The sequence below is a fragment of the Bos taurus genome, chromosome 1 (genome assembly GCF_002263795.3).
Source record: "Bos taurus isolate L1 Dominette 01449 registration number 42190680 breed Hereford chromosome 1, ARS-UCD2.0, whole genome shotgun sequence".
Classification (NCBI taxonomy): domain Eukaryota; kingdom Metazoa; phylum Chordata; class Mammalia; order Artiodactyla; family Bovidae; genus Bos; species Bos taurus.
Window position 1 is genome coordinate 107,405,887 of NC_037328.1, and position 22,019 is coordinate 107,427,905.

A 22,019-nucleotide genomic window follows, 5' to 3' on the forward strand; every position below is an offset into this window, starting at 1 on the left:
GATAAGCCTTCTTTTTCGTAAACCAGACTAGTTTGGGACTCGGTGAGAATGGAGTAAAAGGAGGAAATTAGTTGAGTTTGGGTCTGTTTTATTATATGTACAATTTAAAAAATAGTTCCTACTTTTTTATTCATTGTGTGCTTCTGTGTATCCTTTTTTTTTTTTTTTTAAGGTGAGGACAGCAGCTTTGAGAGCGGTTCTGAAGCTGAATCTGGTGAGTTATCTGTGTATGTTTTTCTTTAATAATAGAATTCTAGTTAAACATGGACACCTTTATTTTTATTTTACTGTAAAGCCCATGTCACTGATATTGCTCGAGGACATAGTAATTACAAGTGTCCTTTTGGTGAAGTACCGAAGAGTACTTATATGGTAAATAATTTCTAGTTGGCAAGTAAAGTGGCAAAACAGGATGAGCTGAGGAAGACAGACAGGAAATGGTTGCTATTAGTGAGGCAAACACTTCACCTATTCTTCCATTAGCCTGTGTGTTTTTTTCTTAGTTGTCATATGAATTTCATATGACATGATTTCAACCTTTTTTTTTTTTTCGTAGATAATGAAGAGGCAAAACCAGAAAAAACAAGTGAGTATATCCTTCCTTCTTCTGACTTTCTTTTTTGTTACTGAAAGGAAGAAAGAAGGATAGGCTTTGAGATTTTTAAGTTGCAAGTGGCTTGTTTATGATCTTTTTCTGTGTCAGATTGGGTTCAACACTGGGAAATGAATAAGCATTTTGAAAATTTGAGCTCAGTACACTTGGAATACAAGGGGTGTGTTCCTGGTCTTCGTGTGCGGCTTTGCTCTGCGGTTCCCAAAGGAGAAGAGATTGAGGGACTGACCAAAATCTACAGCCACAGCCTCTGCTTCCTCCCGTGGTGGGCACTGCTCACAGTTAATCACAGACTAGAGTGTTCACTGCTGAAAATGTGGTACCATATGTGGTTTAAAGTTTCTGGCTTGCTGTTCTGGCTGTTTATGAACAACTTGAGTCATGAAACCACTGTAAAGACATAGATTCTAAATATAAAATTTGCTTTTGGGCCAAAGTTTTGTGAAGAACTTAAGTTGCATGACTAAGCTTTTATTTTAAATGATTTTATTATGCTTTAGGATTTTTTTCCCTCCCAGTTCTTAGACTATAATCTGCTTATGAACACAAATACTATAACAAGGCAGTCAGGGGGTGTCTTTATAATATTTTAAAATAACTGAAGTCTTTTCACTCAGAAATCTTGTATTTAATCTAATTCTCTCTGCAGTTTCCCAGTGGGGAATCCATGAAGGTAACTGTAAGCTCCTTGCAGTCATGTTGTGTATAGATAAGAACCTGTAGTTATTATATAGTGTATATATAAGAACCTCTGTATCACACTTGTGGAGTAGATGTCACCATCTTATACCCATAAGGAATAATGTATACCAGCCTTCCTACTTCCAATCCTCCTTATACATAATAAGGATTATTTCATCCAATTAAATGCAATCAGAAGTCCAGCCTCCATAGATTGGACTAGAATAGAAATGAAGTCAGAGGCTGTGTCTTGGGATCACTTCTTTGTTGTCCCTGGTTAATAACTGAGTAAATGGCCATGGAGACACTGGATCCAGAGGCAGGGCCCCCAGGGTCCTGGCAGCCAGGTTTGGCCCAGGGCCTCATCAGGGTGGCAACCAGGTGGAAGGCATTAGGAGTCCATGAGGCTCAAGCTAGGCTCAGATTTGGATGGGAGGCTGGAGTCAGTGCTGTCAGACAGGGCACATGTAGGTCAGGAGCCGCTGGACCTGGCCCTTGGCCATATGAGACACCTGGATGTCCAGGGCTGTCCACAGGGCCCTGCCTTTCCCCAAGGTTATTCTCTTTGTTAAAAGACCTTTTATCCTCCACCTTGGGGAAGAGGTCAAAAAGATACCCCCCATTCACCTCCATTCTGAGGTCAGATGGGAGGACCAAATAGGCTACCCTGGGTTGCTTGCTTCTCTGTGGGTGGGCCAACTGGCCGTGCAGGCCCACCCATCATCCTTCTGATTGGATATACCTTCTATTCTGAGCCCTGAAGTCACCTGAATCACATGGATTAAAGAGAAGCCGAGAATTATGTATTGGAGAGAAGTGCATCAGTTTCTCTGCTTTGGCTGGGAAGACCTGCTGGAAGACTGTGCTGGGCAGTTAGGCTTCTCTAACAACTTTCGTTTTCTCAGCTCCCCAGGCAAATAGCAAGACACAAAAACATGGTATGTGGATGAAATGCAGTGTAGATGATCAGATCAGATCAGATCAGTCGCTTAGTCATGTCCGACTCTTTGTGACCCCATGAATCGCAGCACGCCAGGCCTCCCTGTCCATCACCAACTCCCGGAGTTCACTGAGACTCACGTCCATCGAGTCAGTGATGCCATCCAGCCATCTCATCCTCTGTCGTCCCCTTCTCCTCCTGCTCCCAATCCCTCCCAGCATCAGAGTCTTTTCCAGTGAGTCAACTCTTCACATGAGGTGGCCAAAGTACTGGAGTTTCAGCTTTAGCAGCATTCCTTCCGAAGAACACCCAGGGCTGATCTCCTTCAGAATGGACTGGTTGGATCTCCTTGCAGTCCAAGGGACTCTCAAGAGTCTTCTCCAATACCACAGTTCAAAAGCATCAATTCTTCGGCGCTCAGGCTTCTTCACAGTCCAACTCTCACATCCATACATGACCACAGGAAAAACCATAACCTTGACTAGACGAACCTTTGTTGGCAAAGTAATGTCTCTGCTTTTGAATAAAATATTTAGAATTTTATGATGCTTTTTAGGATAGCGGCTGTGGAATAAGGTTGAAAGATTTTCTGGTGCAGGACTTGGATCGGTGTTTCAGAACCTTCAGATCTATGGTATTCTGAGTCCAGAATTCTGAATACGTTTAGTTTCTATTTTCTATTTCATTTTAATGCTGTTTTTAAAATCTGGTTCTGTCTTTCAACCCCTGGTCTCCATGTGATGTCCTGAGAGCAGGCAGCTTGTGTAGCAAGGACTGGAGCCAGGGTCCTGGGTGGGCAGAGAGGGGGTCCACTGCTTCTGGGCATTGGTGGTGGCCTGGACCTTCCACGTGTGCTCAAGATGCCTGTCTCACTAATGGGACTCATCCTCCCAAAGGTTGTTCAGATCTTTCAAATATAAAACCAAGTATTCAACACATTAGATCATCTCCCAAGTGAAGGGTTATTGTCTGCTTCAGAATTATTAATGTTTTTGAGTTTCACACATCACCATAGCAAAATAATAGCACTCACTGACTGCTTGCTGAGTGCCAGGCGCAATCCCTACCTATAATTTAATTTTCTGTCTTTCTGGGGAGTGGTATTACGTTAACTCTCATTTAACAGATGAGGAAAGTAATAGACAAAGATTTCATACGTAACTAAGCCTAAACTTATAAACCAGTATCTGGTGTAGATAATAGGAAGATTCACCACTGTTCCCTTTCATAATGTATTTTTGTATTCTGTGATTCTAGTCATTCAGAAAATGAACACTTACCAGGCCCTGGGATTACAGTCCTTGTGAAACTTACATTCTAGTGGGGAGAGAGACAGGAAGCAGAAACACTGAGCTTATCATGTGCGAGGTGGTGAGCAGTGCCCTGATGAAAATGAAAGGGGGAAGAGATGTGTCAGGGAGAGGGGTGGTACGTCATGAAAGCCTCTCTGATAAGGTGATATTTGAGCAGAGACGACAGGGATGTGACTGGGTGAGCAGTGTGAATATTCAGCCTGGGAGACGGTGAGTGCAAAGGGCCTGAGGCAGGAGCATGCTTTGGTGTGGAGAGTGGTTCAGAGTGACTTGAGGGCAGTAAATGCAGGGAGGCTGACCAGAGACGAGTAGTGGGGAGCCAATGGAAAGAGTCTACATGCTAAATCAGACACTCTTACAAGACAGTTCCAGCTTAAACATGCCTAAAATCAGACATCAGTTCCTCTCTTACTGCTCTGCTCATCTCTAACTATACTAAGCTGAAGGGCTGATGCCAGTCAGGCTTTGTCTTGGGGATATCAACTCCAGCTTAGTTCCCGACTTCTGACCACTCTGAGGGACTCTTCATTGGGGCCTGCGGCTGTCCAGCCTGAGACACTGGTCTAGCCGAGGAGTGACTGGTGAAGAGTTTGTCCATGGCCACCTGCGCCCTGAGCTCTCTTTGTCTTCACAGATGGGAAACTAGGAGAGTCTTCCACCGAGGAAGCGTCTGCTCAGGGTAAGAGTGAGGCAGTGCCCTTGCCCTCTTATCTTCTCTAATGTATCCTGTTCACCCTGTGCCTGTGTGAGATGAGAGAGCTATTGTTTCAGTGTCAAAAGATCAGCTAAAGACTTAATGTGCCAAAGTAGGGTGCATGGAAACTTTCACATTCAAGCTTATTTTCCTGCTTTATACCAGGGGTCCCCAACCCCTGGGCCACTGTCTGGTACCATTAGGAGCCGGGCCACACAGCAGGAGGTGAGCGGTGAGCTAGCGAGCAAAGCCTCATCTGTATTTACAGCCACTTCCCGTTGCTTGCGTTACCGCCTGAGTGCCACCTCCTGTCAGAGCAGCGGTGGGACAAGATTGTCATGGGAATACAGACCCTACTGTGAACTGCCCATGGAACTAGGTTGCCCACTCCTTGTGAGACTTTAATGCCTAATGATCCGATTCTGCCATGTGATGTGTTGTATAAGTATTTCATTATATATCACAATGTCATAAAAATAGAAATGAAGTACACAATAAATGTAATGCACTTGAATAATCCCAAAACACCCCCCCCACTGCACCCCCTCTACCGCCCCCCGTCCTACCATCCCCTAGTCCATGGAAAAACTGTCTTCTGTGAAACCAGTCCCTCGTGCCAAAAAGTTTGGAAACTGCTGCCTTATACCTACAGCGAGACTCAAAAACGGAAAGTGTCTTGTATCACCGAATCCACTCAAAGAGATGTTTCATATACGTTTAAGGTTCCTGTTGGGCTTGCCCGGTGGCTTAAAGGTAAAGAGTCTGCCTGCAGTGCAGGAGACACAGGTTCAATCTCTGGGTCGGGACAATCTTCTGGAGCGGGAAATGACAACCCACTCCAGTATTCTTGCCTGGAGAATCCCACGGACAGCGAACCTGGCAGGCCTCAGTCTGTAGGGTCACAAAGAGTTGGACACGACTGAAGTGACTTAGCACAAAGTTCCTATTGGTTGTGAAGCTGGGTGTGGGGGGTGGGGCTTAACTGATTTACCCTGTGACTGACTTATGCCAATACATGTGTGACAATATCTGTTACAGTTGAAGAATGGGAGGATAAAGAATTGCCCACACAGCATTATAATTCAGGTATGAATTTACATTCTCCAAAATAGTCTCATTATTGCTTGAGGGGTCCTATATCTTTGAATTTTGTGATATGGTCATATCATATATATTTGTCAAAAAAATTTTGTCCAAAAATGCCAGTCACATTCCTGTAAGTAAAATTTTTTTCTCTATCATTTAGAATCTAATAAAATCCAATCTCACTGTGAACACTGTAATGCTGAAAATGTAAGTATGTTTTTAATTATAAAGGATGATTCTTTAATTTGCTTTATTGAAGAAAATGACATTTACATATGTGTTATATCTGTGCTTTTTCTCCAGAAACACAATGAACTGGTGACCCCCAGGCTTCTTTCCCGAGGACAGTTTTTGTGAGTCATTGGGAATACAGGAGACATGATACCATTCGTAATTTATCTGTCTATGTAAAAATAACCCCAAGTTGGGGAAACACAAAACAGCATAACTTAACTTCGCACATTTTATGTACTTTCTTGGATTGTTTTCTTTATATATATATATATAATTTTATTTATTTGTTTTGGCTGTGCCGAGTCTTTGTTGCTGTGGGCTTTTCTCTAGTTGCGAGGAGTGGGGGCTACTCTTCTGTGGCACACGGGCTTAGTTGCTCCGAGGTAGGTGGGATCTTCCCGGATCAGAAATCAAACCCGTGTCTCTTGCATTGGCAGGAGGCTTCTTTACTACTGAGCCACCAGGGAAAGCGTTAGATTGTTTCCTTTGATTGTGATGCTGCTTCAAAATGTCGTGGAGTTCCCTCAGTGCTTTTGAGTGAAATTAAACAACAACAAAAAAATGAATTAAAAAAAAATTTTTTAAGAAATCCTCTCCTAAACAAACATCAGGACTTGACAGGTGTTCTTATCTATCCAATACAGGCTGAAGGTGGATGGAGAGGGAACTTACCAGTGCACGGAGACTGGTCTGATATTTGAGGTTAACGGGAAAGTTGATATCAAGTATTGCGTCTTGTCCTGGAGCAAATATTCAGACCTCATTGTGAAGCCCTGGGCCGTCGGTGGACCCTTGTTTGATGTTAAATGTGACCCGCTCTGTCTTACCTCCATTCAGTTTCCACATTCCCTCTGCTTGGGTCGTGAGTATTTGTTTGCTAAAAGTTTAATTGGCGTGTGCATGTGTGGACGTGTGAGAGTATATGTGCAACACATGCAATGCCCAGAACACTAATTCAGCTTCATGTGTTGACAGACCGAGATGCCAACATGACGTTCAAAGTCTTCCATGTTAAAAGTACTGGGGCCTCATTAGAATATACTGTGGACCATTCTGCAACCCACGTCAAATGGCGTGTGAGCTCTCTTTCTCCTGTGGGACCCGTTGTTCAAAGCGAAGAGACGGTATTCCACCACGGGGCAGTGATTCTGTACAAAGCCATCGACCATAACCCGTCCTTGTCTTTTCGAGTGTATGTAGCAACCAATAATGAATCCTTCATCAAGGTAAGGCCAATGAAAGTGAATACTAAATGTTGCATACTGTGTGTTCAGACTTTATACAAGGTCTGGGTGATGTCTGTTGATCTAAGATCCGGGTGTCTCTGTTGATTTAATTGTCTCCCTATGGTGGGTCTGATGTCATGCTCACTCACAGAAGTTATAAGATCAGTGCCAGGTCCTCAGAGCCATGGAGCATGGGTGTTATACACCTGAACACCATTGGGAGGAGAGCAGATAGGAAAATAGCTCTCTAGAGGTGGGTGTGGCATGACCCAGCAGGCCTGGCCTTGGAGACGGTTGCCTGGAGAACAACCAAAGCCATCTGTTCTCTACAGCCTTGCTGCTGAACATGTGACTTGGGGACCAGGGAACCAGGAGCGGCTGGTTGCCATCAGCAAGGGTGCTCCTTAAAATGCCAAATCTCAGCACCACCCCGACCTGCAGACTCAGAGCCTACCCTGTTTAGTATTCCCAGGTGACTGGGACATTACAGTTGGCGAGGCACCTGCTCTGGATACACTGGGGGGCCATTTCAGGTCTTTGGGTCAAATGTAGGGAGACTGGAGATTCCTCCTTGGCTTAAAGCTCTGCCAGTAAGACACACCTCATTCCAGAGTAATTTTTTGGGTAAAAGTTGACGTTTGGTTCATGGGTTCAACATTCTGGGTTTTGTAGCAGCAAATATTCATGAAGCACCCAATATGTTTAAGGTAGAATGACCTGAGGGGAAGGGTTTGGATATTTGTAATGGAACCTGTTTGCCAGAATGCAGAATAAATCTATGTTGTTTAGCCTAGGTTCTGAACTATATCATTGAAAACAGAGGATTGAATCTCCTTTTATACCCTGACTCACTGTCAATACAGTTATAATGACTTAGAGGTGGGTGGAACACTGACAAAAGATAAAGCAGTGACTCAAAATTATCCTTTCAGATTCAAAATCAGGGTTTAACAGATGTGGAAAAAAATTAAGCATTCAGTTCAGTTCAGTCGCTCAGTCGTGTCTAACTCTGCAACCCCATGAACCGCAGCATGCCAGGCCTCCCTATCCATCACCAACTGCCAGAGTTTACCCAAACCCATGTCCATTGAGTCGGTGATGCCATCCAACCATCTCATCCTCTGTCGTCCCGTTCTTCTCCTGCCCGCAATCTTTCCCAGCATCAGGGTCTTTTCAAATGAGTCAGCTCTTCACATCAGGTGGCCAAAGCATTGGAGTTTCAGCTTCAACATCAGTCCTTCCAATGAACACCCAGGACTGATCTCCTTCAGAATGGACTGGTTGGATCTCCTTGCAGTCCAAGGGACTCTCAAGAGTCTTCTCCAACACCACAATTCAAAAGCATCAATTCTTCGGTGCTTAGCCTTCTTTATAGTCCAACTCTCAACATCCATGCATGACTACTGGAAAAACCATAGCCTCGACTAGATGGACCTTTGTTGACAGAGTAATGTCTCTGCTTTTGAATATGCTGTCTAGGTTGGTCCTAAGTTTCCTTCCAAGGAAGCGTCTTTTAATTTCATGGCTGCAGTCACCATCTGCAGTGATTTTGGAGCCCAGAAAAATAAAGTCAGCCACTGTTTCCACTGTTTCCCCATCTGTTTGCGATGAAGTGATGCCATGATCTTCGTTTTCTGAATGTTGAGCTTTAAGCCAACTTTTTCACTCTCCTCTTTCACTTTCATCAAGAGGCTCTTTAGTTCTTCTTCACTTTCTGCCCTAAGGGTGGTGTCATCTGCATATCTGAGGTTATTGATATTTCTCGCGGCAATCTTGATTCCAGCTTGTGCTTCCTCCAACCCAGCATTTCTCCTGATGTACTCTGCATATAAGTTAAATAAGCAGGGTGACAATATACAGCCTTGACGTACTCCTTTTCCTATTTGGAACCAGTCTGTTCCATGTCCAGTTTTAACTGTTGCTTCCTGACCTGCATACAGGTTTCCCAAGAGACAGGTCAGGTGGTCTGGTACTCCCATCTCCTTCAGAATTTTCCAGTTTATTGTGATCGACACAGCTATTGTAAAGTATACTACTTTGTGAATTATAATTTGAGTTACAGAATTTATATCAAGCTACCCATTCCCAGTGGTTTTAGGTTGTAGTATTTGCATGCTTTAAAAATGTTATATGGATTATAACTAGCAATATGTATTAAAGTGTAAAAACTTTAAGTAATAGATTTTTTTGTTTCCTCCTAAGAAAGTAAAATATGCTTCCTGTAATCTCACTAAAGATAATACTTTCAGTTGGGAAAGTAGCCTTCAAAGTGGTATAAAAATAACTGCACCTAAAGTATAATTCTTGGAGGAGGAAATGGCAACCCACTCCAGTATTCTTGCTTAGAAAATCCCATGGACAGAGGAGCCTGGTGGACTATAGCCCATGGGGTCACAAAGAGTTGGATATGACTGAGCGACTGAACACACATACATATAAAGTAGAATTAGTATAGATTTGGAAAAAGCACTATTATTTAATGAACCTTATATTTTAAAAGTAAATTCAGTTAACTGAAAGAGCATTATCCAGACTTCCTGGGAAGCTGGGGTCAGGAGCTGATTACATCAGCAGATGTGGAGAAGGCTGCCATCAGGACAATGGAGAGCGTGGCATGGGGAAGGCAGGATATCCTTCCTGGCTAGTGTTTTATTTTTATGCCTTCTCCAGTTGATTTTTTTTTTCCTGTGTAGGAAAAGATTTCCTTGAACTCTGTTTCAAGAAACCTAAATTTCATATTCAGCCATACAGCTACTTTACCAAGGGAGCTTGGGCCAGAGATTACATTCACCTCTTGGGGGGCATTGGAACAAGACATGTAAAATCGGGGTCCCCTCTAGGGCCACATCAGAAAGAGAGTTAATGACAGCAAGGATGGGGACATATCAAGTGTGGGGCAGAGACAAACTTTGAGTCAGCTGGAACCACTTCTAGTAAAAGAGGTGCTCTCTGTTCACACGATGGGCATGGAATTAGTGCCCATGTGTAGTGCAAGTGCTCATGTAATGTTCTCAGACCCTTCAGAAGCCAATTGGTGGTGCCACACAGGGTGTAAGTGACACTTCTGGCTGTAGTGCTTTTGTGGGAAGAAGTTGGGCCATGTGACCGATGCATAGAACAAGCGTGTCTCAACTTCTGGGCCTTTTCCCCTTGTGATCACTGTGGGACATCCTCCCTGGCCGTCATGTCTGTAGGAGGACGTGAAAATAATACAGCTGGCACACGCACTGCCCGGTTCTTGACTTCGACTCTCACAGTTGTTGGTGATGGATTTCAAAACCCAGACCTATTTCCACCTTTAGGATATTTCCAAGTCTGTAAAGCACTCCTCTAAGAAATTCATGAAAATCGACAAGCCTCCGGTTTGCCAGAAGTTGCTGCAGAATGGGAAGAAGTACAGGCTGATCAGTGAGCCAGAAGCTGAGATCACCCCAGAGGTAGACACTGTAAAAAATCAACTTGGCATAGCAGTGTGGGGAGCGTGTAGATTTCTTAGATACAGCATTTTGAAGATATTTAAAAATAATGCATTTTGTTCTCCTTTTTTATTTCCCAGTGTCTAAGAAAGCAGTTGTTTTGTTAAACTTGAAGTTTATTCCAAAGATGCTGTTGAATTTCAGGGTTCATCTGCAGTCATCAAAAAAGTAGACTCTTCATTTCTCTTTCCCTTTGAAAAGGTTTTCAGTTTTCTTGCATTTTAAATTAAGTTATTAAAATAATTTTAGCTTCAAAGCAATACAAAACTTAAGTTTAAGTCATGCAAAGCATTAAAGGTTAATGGAAAAGAGTTGCTAACAAAGGATATTGGGCTTTTCCCACTGGAAGGCGTTTGAAAAGTAGTTATGGGAATAAATTGTTAGATTTGAAGCATTCACTGTACACACCACGACACTTGTAAGCGATTTTGGCTTGTCGGAAATGACTTAGTTATTTTTAAAGTTTATTTTCATTATGTGCCCTGGGTGTATGCCATAGCTTATCTAGTCTGGACATCTGCATGGAAATTCCTTTTGTCTACCTCCTTTGTCTGTTTTGCAGTTTATGAAAAGTTGAAAACATGTTTTTTTTCCATTAAATTAAAAGTGGGAGGCAAGAGAGCTAATGGCCATGGTCCATATTGCGTTGTTTTATTATGTTGGTATTATCAGGGCCTTGTGCCCTGTAGAAGCAATCAGGTTGATCAGGACAGCCTTCCTTTTCAGTTTCAAAGCATTTCTGCACAAGCTTTGAACCATTTGAGCCATACAGTAACACGGCTGAGGAAACCAGTGTGCAAAGCAGGCGGGCGCTCTGCCCAGCCACACATGTGAGCAGAGCTTGCCCACGGCTTCGACTACCTTGGCTCCTGAAGCTACCATCTCCCCACTGGGATCTGAGAGGTTGATTTTCATCCCTTCCACATGGATCAGGCCCCAGCAGGTGGCACATCAAGAGACTCATGAGACTCAAACTGCAGCCTTGTCTGGGCGGTGGGACTAAATGAGAAGGGTGTGCTTTTGAGTGTGAATTTCCCTGGGGAGCTTAAAAAAAAAATTCGGTGGCCTGGGTCCCACCTCCAGAGATGCTGACTTAATTGGTCTGGGAATGGCCCAGGCATTGGACTTGTTAAAGCTCCCACGGTGACTATAATGTGCTGCCAAGGTTAAGAACCACTAGGAGAGGGAAGAATACATATTGAATGGGTGGCTGTTCCCAGAAAGAGACCGAGGGGATCCCAGGAGTTGTTTCTTACAAAAGATGTTGATAGCTAGAGGGCTTTAAACGGTCTGCATTCTAGTCGTAGTTAGTCATGTAGTTAGTGCATAGACTGTCACTAACTGTGGGCTCCCTCTTAACCAAATTTCTGGCCTATAAAATGGGGATAATCTCCCAAGATTGCTGTAAGGATCATATAAAGTAATGGTTTGGGGCACTCCTGAGAGTTGTAAAACTCCGTGTAAATATAAGGTGTCTTATTAGTTTTATACCATTAATGATTTGCTTAACTGACATCAATGTGCCTATTACCAGCCAGCCTGATAAGAGCTAAAAATTAAAAAATAAGTAAGGCACAGTCTTTTCCCTCAAAGATGCCAGTGTGGTGCGGGATATGCTCCATTCATGTAGAGAAATAATGTTACTATAACGTGGTGTTCCTTTAGAGACGAGGACCAAGTGCGGTGGGTTTCCAGGAAGGCTTTCTCGTGGGTGCTGTTGGCTCTGGGCTTGAATTCCAGAGAGACGAGCTTGGGAGAGACGAGCTTTCCCAGGCTGTCCTGGGAGAGGTGGCCCCAGGTGCCTAAGGAGGGCACGGGACCCTGCAGCTGGGCTGAGCCCCAGGAGAGTTCTGGGGAAACGAACCTGGAGGGATTTAGGAGAGTGGGGTTAGGGGAGCTGCTGTCTCAGCTTTGTAGACCTTGGTGACTGACCCTTGGAAGGTTAGGAGGATAATACTAGTGACTTGGAACAGAAAGGAAGAGGAACAGACTAAGAGCATTAGTTTGTGATGGTGACCGCCAGTGCAGTTCACTGATGTTTTTTTAAAGATGTATTTCTTGCTAGCCAGTCTGGAGAGAAGCAGAAGCACGGGAAGCCAGGAGACAGTCTGAATAGTGGTTAAGAGCTCAGACTTTGGAGTCACAGGCATGAATTCCAATTCCAGTTCCACCACTTAGATGTGGACTTGGGCAAATTCGTTCACTTCTCTGGGATCCTTTATGCATAAAATAGTGATAAAAGGATTTGTTGGGGGAAGGTGGTGTTCAGTGAGGGAATGTGGACACAACACTGCACGTAGTTCTGTAAATGTGAAATCAGTTGGACAGATCAGAGAATGATCTAAGAGAAAGGTGCTGAGGAGCTTAAAGCACCTGGGAGAGGGTGGCTGATGGTTGAGCACAGGTTCCATTTGGGGAACATGAAATGTTGGAAGTCAGGAAAGGGCCGAAAAGTTACACTTTGGAAAGCAAGGGCCATGGGACTAGAAGCTTCAATGAGGTGGAAAACAGTTCTCACTAAGAGTAAGGAGGGGCTGAAAGCGGGAGAGTGAGAGGAGGTGTGGTTAAGGAGTGGATTTACAAGGTCAGAATTTCAGTGGGTGTCCACTGAAGCACTAACCCTTCTCATTGCCTTTATTCCTTATCTGATGTTTTATGTTGTTAATTAATGCAACTTGTAAATTTAAGAAAACCACTTTTTTTTTTTTTTAAGGAAATTGAATTTGTGGATGGTTCACTTTTAAAATTGAAAAGTTATATTGAAGTGTATCTGGAGCAACCAGTGGAGTTTAAATTACTCTTGGTTGAAATGGATTCTGAGGAAATTGTATGGAAAGCAAAACTGAGAGAGTGTGAGTATCTTGTATCTTGAATTAAAACTCTGTTTGGCAGGTGGGGGGTTGGGGAGGGTTGGGGGGAGTGGCTCGGGTGGAAAGCAAATAGAGTACTCATCTGTCCCATCATCATAACATCAAAAAATTTGATTAAGAGAAGCAGAGGCCCCAGTTCTTGGGACAGACGTGCCGGCTCTGGTTCTCAGGCCCCCACCGTCAAATCCCCACACTCAGCAGGTGCACAGAGCCCATATTTGCTATTGAGGCTTTCTACTCCAGAAATAAAACCCAATCTAATCCATTTGGGATTCTGTCCTAGGTTAAGCCGGAAGCTTTTGTATAGGTGTGATTCCTGTTCTCAATATTATACCCTTAAATTAGCCAGTTTGAAACAGGCCCTTTTATCCAAACTACAGTTACTTACCCAGAGGAGTCCTAGTTTTGGGATTCTGTATTGGGGATTGTATTATTTAATTTGCTCAAATAAGTGAACCTGAAAGATGTTACTTTTTAATCATAGCAAATGCCTCAGTAATAAAGATATTTAATATGTAGCAACCTGAATAACAGATGTTCTTCCAGACTAAGTCTCTTTGCAGTTTTAAAGACCACCTTTTAAGACTCTTTTTAAAACTTACTTAATAATATTCTGCCTCATAAGATGGTTCTGGTTTCTATTATTTTGGGGAGGCCTATCCTAACGATGAACAGAAATTGCCCATCACTCATAAGATGTTTTCACTCAAGCGACCTGTGGAAGGCCTGCCCAACATGTAGGCATCTGTTAGAGCAGGGCTGAACTCATGGGGCAGGTGGTGTCAAATCATAATGAAGTTTCTGCAAAGAACCCACTAAGTATATATAATGATAATACATATATGAGATTCTTTTACGATTTGTGCGTGTGTGTGTGTTAGTCGCTTAGCCATGTCTGACTTTTTGTGACCCCATGGACTGTAGACCACCAGACTCCTCTGTCCATGGACTTCTCCAGTCAAGAATACTGGAGTGGGGTACATATAAATACACTTAAAATTTAAAGATGTTATTTATTTTTTAAAAATGTTTAAGGCTTCCTTCTCCATATGGCACATGATGTCAATGTTCTATTTATAGTAGTTTTAGATTTAGAGAAATACGGAAGGAATGACATTTCACCTGACCTCTGGGTGTGGCAGATACCATGCCAGCAGTGTGCAGATGACTGAAATATGGGAGACACTGGTCCCACCAGACATGCTGGAAGGAGTTCAAGCTCAGGGTATTTGCATACATACCAAGTTAAAACCCACATTTGAATTTGAGAGAGATTACCAAAACCCTAGAGCTTCACGTGCTTTCACACATCGATGCTTTAATTCCAATTTCATACCACTTTTCCAACTGCTGCTTATTGTACCTTAACAGGTGACTGGGTTCAGCATCATCAGAACCAGAACATTTCAAAAAGCAGCACAAGTGGTAAGTGCTTGTAAGTGGACATTAAACTCGTCTCTTCCTTCCATCCACTAGAATTTTCATTCTGCTTTGCAAATCCAGTAATGTTCAGGATCTGTTAAGTGTTCCATAACTCTTAATTATCTGAATGAGCTTTGAATCCTTTTTTAATTTGTTCTGTCAGAATGATGATTTTAAAATGATTTTTTAAAAGTTCAGCTTAAAGATGGGTGGATAATAAAACCATAAGGGAAAGCCAATTTGTTGTTGTTTTTTTTTTTTAAAGGTAACAGGCGACGAAAAATGAGTAGCAGCTTACCTGATGAGATGGTCTATGATAAAAGAATGAAGCAGATTGACAGTTCAGGTTTGTAAACATGTCCTCTGTGGCTCTCAGTCGCTTCCTCTGGTCTCCTCCAGGACGTTCATCTGACACATGTTCTCCTTGGGTCAGTCTTCCTGGAGCCATATCCCAGGTGTGCCTGCTCTCCCCCTGGGTCCAAGCTTCTCGGGCCTGGATAAAGGTCCTAGGTGGTCTGCCCCAGCCTACTTTTCCACCTTGACTGCCCCCTCCTCCCGTGCATTTGGTGAAAGTAGAAGTGGGGTCAAGGGAAGGTCTTGCAGCCTGTAGGGTCAGTGGCCGCGGCTTGTCCATCTCTGCACTTCCTACAGCACTGAGCCTGCGGCCTCTAATGTAGAAGATAAAGAGCGTTCACTGAAGAAGTGAATAGTGAATGTCCGTGTGTGCATTCACTGGCTTCCCAGTTATTCACTATCTTTGCGGGGAGGAAGCCACCAGCTCAATTATTAGAGATAAAGGTCAAGTTAATTTCTTCCATTTAAATGGCAGAGACCAAGGCTTGGTAGCTGTGAAAATACAGTAGAGATTTAAGCACTTAACAACAGTACTCCAAGGAGCCAGAAGATGGAGTATGTACCTCAAAATTCAAGTCCAAACTGAATTCACAAATTGAAGTTAAAAAACCCAGACTCAAATTACACAAGACAAGATCTTAAGGCTTTGGGGGCCTCATGTAGATGAACCCTTTCATCAAAATACCTTTTATTATTGTAAGAAGGTGTGAATCTAAAAGCAGATAAACTCTATAGACTAAAATAAGATGTTATCCGCTTGGAGTTGAAGAGGATGGTGTATGTCTGATTTTACTGTTTGTCACTAGAGAATTGTTTATTATTTCTATTAAATGAACATCAAAATAAATGAGGCTCTGGAATTATTTTTAAAACCTAACCAAATTGGGATACATATTCTTTCAGTTTTATTGAGATATAGTTGACAAATAAAAACTGTATATAAGTACACAATGGGATGCTTTGATGTAAGCATACATTGTGAAATATTTACCAATCGAATGAATTAGCACATCTATCACCTCACACAGCCACCTTTTTTTTTTTTTGGTGGTAGAACTCATAAGGCCTTCTCTTAGCAAATCTCAAGAGTACAGCATAGTATTTATTATTAACTGTAGTCATCATGTTGTATATTAGATCCTCAAAAATTATTCACTTATAACTGAATGGGACACATAGGAAAATTTTTTCCTTTTTTGCAGTTATTTGGCTATTTAAAATTAGCTCCAAGAACAAGTAGCTAGACAGAATAAAATGATCAAATACTACCTAGAAAATTAAGGATTTCCAGCCTCTTTAGAGTTGACAATGTGGTAGCAAATAAATTAATAATGATTTACTTTTGTTTAGGTATTTTCACAACATTTTTAAAGATACTGAGTCACTATCCTGATAGTTTGAGGCTCAGCATATCACCATATTGCTTTTTAAAATACAGTCATCTCTTAACTCTGAGTCACTTTGAGATCTTGTTAAAATTTAGATATAGAATCTGACACAGTATGTTTGGAGATGATCCTGAGAACTTGCATCTTTGATGGATGGATTCCCTGTGTGGTTTCTCTTGTAGTAGTTTGAGAGAGGAACACAAGCCACATGCATTAGAAGACCACTAGAGGGCAGTGGCCATCCTTTAGAAACCATTCTTGAGTTAAGGGGGTTAGGGTTCAATAGAAATGTTAGGTTCCCTTCATTAGACTATTGGCTCTAGATGAGCAAAGTGTTATGGTTCTGGAGGAGGGGCAGGAAGGATTCTTCCTCACACTCTTCTCATGGCACCTCCAGGGTTTGTAAGGCCTGGAGGATCCTTAATGAGACTCTACACCTGGTGAGCTTTGCTGCATCATAGCACAACCATCTGAAAAGTGTGAGCATAGAAAACCCAGCTGGGGCTGGTATTTTGTATTGAGGCACTGGTTTGTGTTGGTAAACATAATCCCTTCCAGAATGATGACATGGTTTCTTAGTGAACAACAGATACTGATATTACAGACACTGTGCCCCTGACTTTTCTGTGGAATATGCTCTTCCCCCTAATGCCAGGAGATGGCAGAATGGAGACTGCAGTTAATATCTCTTGCTGCCCTCTTTAGTGACTACTAAAGGTAGCACTTTGTATGTGAAGATGCAGAGATGGGCAAGGGGAAATGTATATTTTTCTTTTTGAGCCACGTAAATTATTTTTGATGCCTGATTTTTTTTTCCCTCCAACCTAATTTGTGCAGCTTTGTAAAACAATTTCATTCCCTGAATCACTGAATTATCCTTGTGAGCATTATATCCCAGTTCAACCTTATGTGTAATCATTCCCTTTGGTTCTTCTAATAGTTTGGAAAGCAGGGACTTTTTTGGCACTTAAATTTATTTTAAAAGCAGTTAAAGTTTCAAATCATGGTATCTTTTTTATATAAAGAGAATACATTTTCATTGTCAATGACTATAAATGAAGTGTTGAGAGGAACTGCTGAATTCTTCATGTGCTTTTAGATGGGGTGAAGACTAAAACCCTAACAGACACGCAGTTGTTTAACCTTGCTGAGAAGCTGGGGAAGGAGTGGTTAAAGATTGCTATTGCCAACCTGAAGCTGAATATTAGCGAAATCGATGCTATCCGGGAGAAGGAAGACAATGTTACGATCAGTAAGTTTAAGATGCTGAAGAAGTGGCAAGAAAAGGAGCAGAATAATGCCACAGCTCAGAATTTATGTAACTGCTTAAAAAATGTTGATTCAGTTGAAGTCCAAGATGTGCTGAGAGGTAAGCAGAAAATTATTTTAGTCATTTACTTGGGGTCAAGCTGTGTCTTTGCAAATAGCAAATTTATACTCTAGAAGGTGTTAGTCACGTCTAAGCTCAGGTTCAGAAGATTGCGCAAATGCTCTGCAGTAAGCATGTGGGTCATAATCTAAGTAAAGATGATTCACGTGTGGCATCAGAGGAAGCATTTGAATACCGTCTCAAGTGCTGGCTAGGTTTGTGACCAAGCAGATTTGTTTTTTTTTTTTTAATTGAAGTATACTTGATATATACAATAAGGTACAGGTGTACAATGTAGTGTTTCACAATTTTTACAGGTTATATTCTATTTACAGTTATAAAATATTGGCTATATTCCCTGTGTTGTGTAATATATCTATGACTAAGCAAATTCCTTACCTCGCATAAAGCCTCTATATTCTCATCTGTCAAATGGATGTGAAACTCCCAATGTCCTAGGTCTCTTGTGAGAATGAAAAGAGATAATGCATATAAAACTCCAGGTTCAGGCAGTGAGACTCCGGCAGGAGTAGATAATGTCCTTTGTTGTCGTTCAGTTGCTCAGTCATGTCCGACTCTTGCAGACCCCATGAGCAGCTGCATGCCGGGCTTCCCTGTCTTTCACTGTCTTCTGGAGTCTGCTCAAACTCGTGTCCATTGATAATGTCCTTAACTGGAGACCTAACTGGAAGCCTTGAGCCTTCCAGACTTCCTGTGGTATTGACGCAGTGCTCCACTTGGTGGCACTAGTGAGCCTCCAGCAGCAAAGATGGGAACAGAGCGCTAAAGGGAGTTGTTTCTGGTCTCAGTCCAGAAAACCACAGGGTTCCTTCCTTTGTTTTGAAGCACTTCTTTTTTTTGTGGCTTGACTTAGCATATTGTTAGACCCGAGGTCAAACCAATTCACAACTTGGATTTTTATTAATATGTATTGTTACCATGATTAACAAATGCTGTGTTACTTCTCAGAAGCAAGTCAGAGAGAGGTTTTTATTTGGAATTCTATTCGGACTTTTTGTTCCTTAAAGAATGTAAAAGTGTGTCAGCCACCCCAAAAGCTTATATGAAAAGTTAAAGTCTGGGGTGACCGCCCAGGATGATGTCAGGTGTGGAGGGTGAACTTTCTGAACGCCCCCACCAGTTTGGATGCAAGAGCTGCAAGGCAATAGAAGAGCCAGTTTCAATATCAAATTTCTTTTTCTTGAATATGTTGAAATTATGTAAATCACTGAGGCCCACATGTGGAAATCTCCCTATTTGCATATAGGCACTTCTGCCTATCAACAGTACTGGCCTCTGCTGTGATAAGGAAACAATCATAGCCTCGTCCATCAAAGGAAGGTTTGGAAATCTGACCATCTCACAGATCCTGTAGAATGAGTGGTTGTTTTGTTTTTATCTGCTCTTGACTTCGCTAGACGCCTAACTTGGCGCCACATAAAGCTGAATAAGGATTTGTGACATTTTTTGGCAGTGAAATGGATCATAAAAGCTTACTAGTCCAATTTGTCATTGAATAGGAGAAAAATCTTCAATAAGTTACAGACGAACAAAAAGCCGGAAATTTTCCAGTGTTTTCTGCCCTCCTGTAGTCAAAATATCTGGGTGATTGGCTGAATTTTGTGTCTTTATCAGGGCATTTTAGTGTCTTATAACTGCAGCCTTAAAAAATTGCACTGGTTTATCTTCATCTCAGGAAAACCCAGCCACTCTAGCAGTTCCTTTTTTAAACGGACAAGTGACTTTCTTTAAACGCATGTGCTCTTTCCCCACAACAATGAATCCCTGAATTCGTTTCTCTCCCTTGTTAGGCTTCTTACAGGAAACGTGAGGTTTGAAAGATGAGCTGGAAGAGGAAGCCTCAGGAACTCTGCCTTCAAAGACTGTCTCCGTGGTAATAAGGCACAGACTTCGGGACCTAGAGCTACACAGCCTGTGGGAGCAGCTCCTTTCATAGACCGCTTGCAGCTCACATTATTCAGGGGCAAAGGGAATGTGAAATATTTGGAAACCTTGAGGAAGGAAAAAAAACCTCTACAATATCAAGAATTTTTTTTTTGTACCTTCCACTCTCACCATCCCACCCGGCTTCCCCACCCAAACACATACACTTATAAAGGGTGCCTAAAATGACTCAACAGCAGTCAGGCGAGAAATGTGGTAATTTTCCTACTGGAGTCTGTGAACTATGAAATTCATATCAAGCGTTTGGAACATTTCTTTTTAGCAATTAAGTGGTGGAGTACTTAAATTGCACCAATTTCACTTAGCTTTTTTTCCTCGTGTCATTAATGATAAAGAGAGGTTCCTGTTCTTTTAGCTCCCATACAGTCAGATACCCATGTGCTGCCGGGTCCAGTATGTCTTTTTATGTGAGGTGTGATTTCCGTGTCTTACTACTAACCAGTCTGGCTGGTGGTCTGTTAAACCATTAAATCAATCATGTTACCTGGCCCAAGGGTCATTAGAAAGGATTAGAATCCTCTCCCCATCCGTGTTGGTGCAAACACTCGCAGGTGGTGGCCTCATCTCACTGGGGAAGTTCACCTGGGTCCATCGTCAGAGTCCCTGCAGATTTCATCAACCTTCTGAAATCACCAAACACTGCATTTCTTGACCTTGACCCTGGATTGTTTACTTCTGGGAGGGTTGTGGGGGGCGGGCAGTGCGGGAATGCCACTTAGAAATGGCCTTAGTCAGGACCAAGGAACATTGTCATCTCTTCTCGAAGAGGACTTGCCCCAGGGAATCATGGGCCATATTGGCTCTTGTTAATGGGTGAAATCTTTGTTTTTTTAATATGTATAGATATTGTCGCTCTCCCAGAATCATGCGTGTGGTGATTAACATTTTGGGTATGTTTTGTTAACTTATTTGAAGAAACTATAAATTACCATTAGTCTCCTGTTGACAGTAGCTGGAGAGTAAATTCAATCTTAATGAATTAATCAGAGAAACATACTTTATAGCTTTGCCTGTGAAGAACAAATTCATTTTATAGGGAAGAACGTATTGATATTATTAATGATCAGGGATCCAGTGGAATTCAAATCAGTGTCACTTTATGAGTTTTTATTTTTAATTGCTCTATATTTCAGGAAACACATGGAGTTTTAACATTCAGAAGTGTAAAATACTTAAAGGTCTTGAATTTTTTAAGTGTTTATTATTTTTTTAAGTTGTTTTCCAAAGAAAATCATAATTTCAGAGGTGCTTTGTATATAAGCTGGTTTCCTAACACTTTCCAGCCTTTTTCTTACAGTGGATAAAGGGAAGAACAATAAATATGCATCTGTACAGTGCAAATATGTCTTCTTTGTGTTATTATTTACTTACACATTACTTTTTAAAGCATGATCTTCCTTGATTGTTATTATCTTGGCTGTTCGGGCATTAGTTGGTTTTACTCCCAGACCCAGTTCTTGGAGTAAAGTTGAGTGAGGGTAAAGCAGGGGCAACTAACCCAGGAGTTTTCACAGATTCAGAAGCACCCCCACATCCCATAACCCTTCTCCCTCCAGGAATGACTCCAGGAATGAGTGTTCTCCCACCTGTGCATGGGAAGGTACGTTTATATTTAAAACCAGGTGTTTTCATAATGAGCTCCTTACCTGTGTGTCTCTGTAACAGGATTTTCCTGCACATTTGGGACATGTTTTGTTATTTTGGGGGGTGCTTTAGGGGACAGGCTTTCTCCCCTGCTTTGTCAAGTGGAAGTGTTTTCACTCCATTTTCTAAAGAGGACACCATCTTTGCTGAATTGAAGTGTGTTCTCATGAGGATGGTTGTTTTCAGCAGTTGGTCCAGCCTATTGCCATTGCTGGAAGTCCTCAGGGTGAAGCAGTCTGCTGCTTGCTGAAGGCAGAGATCCCGACTGCTGGGATTACATATCTTCCAGCCTACACACCGGGGTTTGAGCATTTCTGATAATGGTTCTGTGGCTGCTGCTACTTAACAGAGGCCCTGGGGTAGAATTCTGAGTGCAGAGTTCTGACATTCTTCCTGCTTTTTTTAACTGAGACCTCCAGCCTGGAGCCTCCAGAGGACTCATGCAATTTACTCCAATCATGTTGTAAATTCCTAGTTACGCAGCCTGGAGTTAGGCTGCCATCTTTATTCTGCAGAAGTCCATTCTTGCTGTGTGCTTTAACCTTTGACATGAGTTTCATTTTTAGAAGGGGGTCTTATCTGTGCATTTATAGCAGTGTTTTGTTTTCAAGCAAGTTGGGAAATCTAAAAGATGGTTTTGTGACATAAAAACTGCAGGGAGGGGCTTGGATGAGTTCCATGTTTTCTTTAGCTGGAGGAGCCTTTTGTGAAAGGAAGTCCACCTGGAAGCTGCATTGGTGAAAC

General features: G+C 42.2%; 1 protein-coding gene across 1 annotated transcript in view; it reads left to right on the forward strand.

Annotated features, from left to right (window-relative positions):
• LOC511229 (NACHT, LRR and PYD domains-containing protein 1a) overlaps positions 1 to 20,972 on the forward strand; it is a 41,148-nt gene extending 20,176 nt beyond the window's left edge. The window contains exons 5-18 of the mRNA XM_059889866.1: positions 173 to 214; positions 557 to 586; positions 4,182 to 4,226; positions 5,280 to 5,327; positions 5,488 to 5,534; positions 5,631 to 5,680; positions 6,206 to 6,423; positions 6,537 to 6,787; positions 10,090 to 10,224; positions 12,977 to 13,115; positions 14,505 to 14,558; positions 14,821 to 14,901; positions 17,397 to 17,666; positions 19,478 to 20,972. Of these exons, the coding sequence (XP_059745849.1) occupies positions 173 to 214; positions 557 to 586; positions 4,182 to 4,226; positions 5,280 to 5,327; positions 5,488 to 5,534; positions 5,631 to 5,680; positions 6,206 to 6,423; positions 6,537 to 6,787; positions 10,090 to 10,224; positions 12,977 to 13,115; positions 14,505 to 14,558; positions 14,821 to 14,901; positions 17,397 to 17,666; positions 19,478 to 19,497 (1,430 nt within the window). The 3' untranslated portion in view covers positions 19,498 to 20,972. The remainder of the gene's footprint in view (positions 1 to 172; positions 215 to 556; positions 587 to 4,181; positions 4,227 to 5,279; positions 5,328 to 5,487; positions 5,535 to 5,630; positions 5,681 to 6,205; positions 6,424 to 6,536; positions 6,788 to 10,089; positions 10,225 to 12,976; positions 13,116 to 14,504; positions 14,559 to 14,820; positions 14,902 to 17,396; positions 17,667 to 19,477) is intronic.
• The last annotated feature ends 1,047 nt before the right edge of the window (positions 20,973 to 22,019 follow it).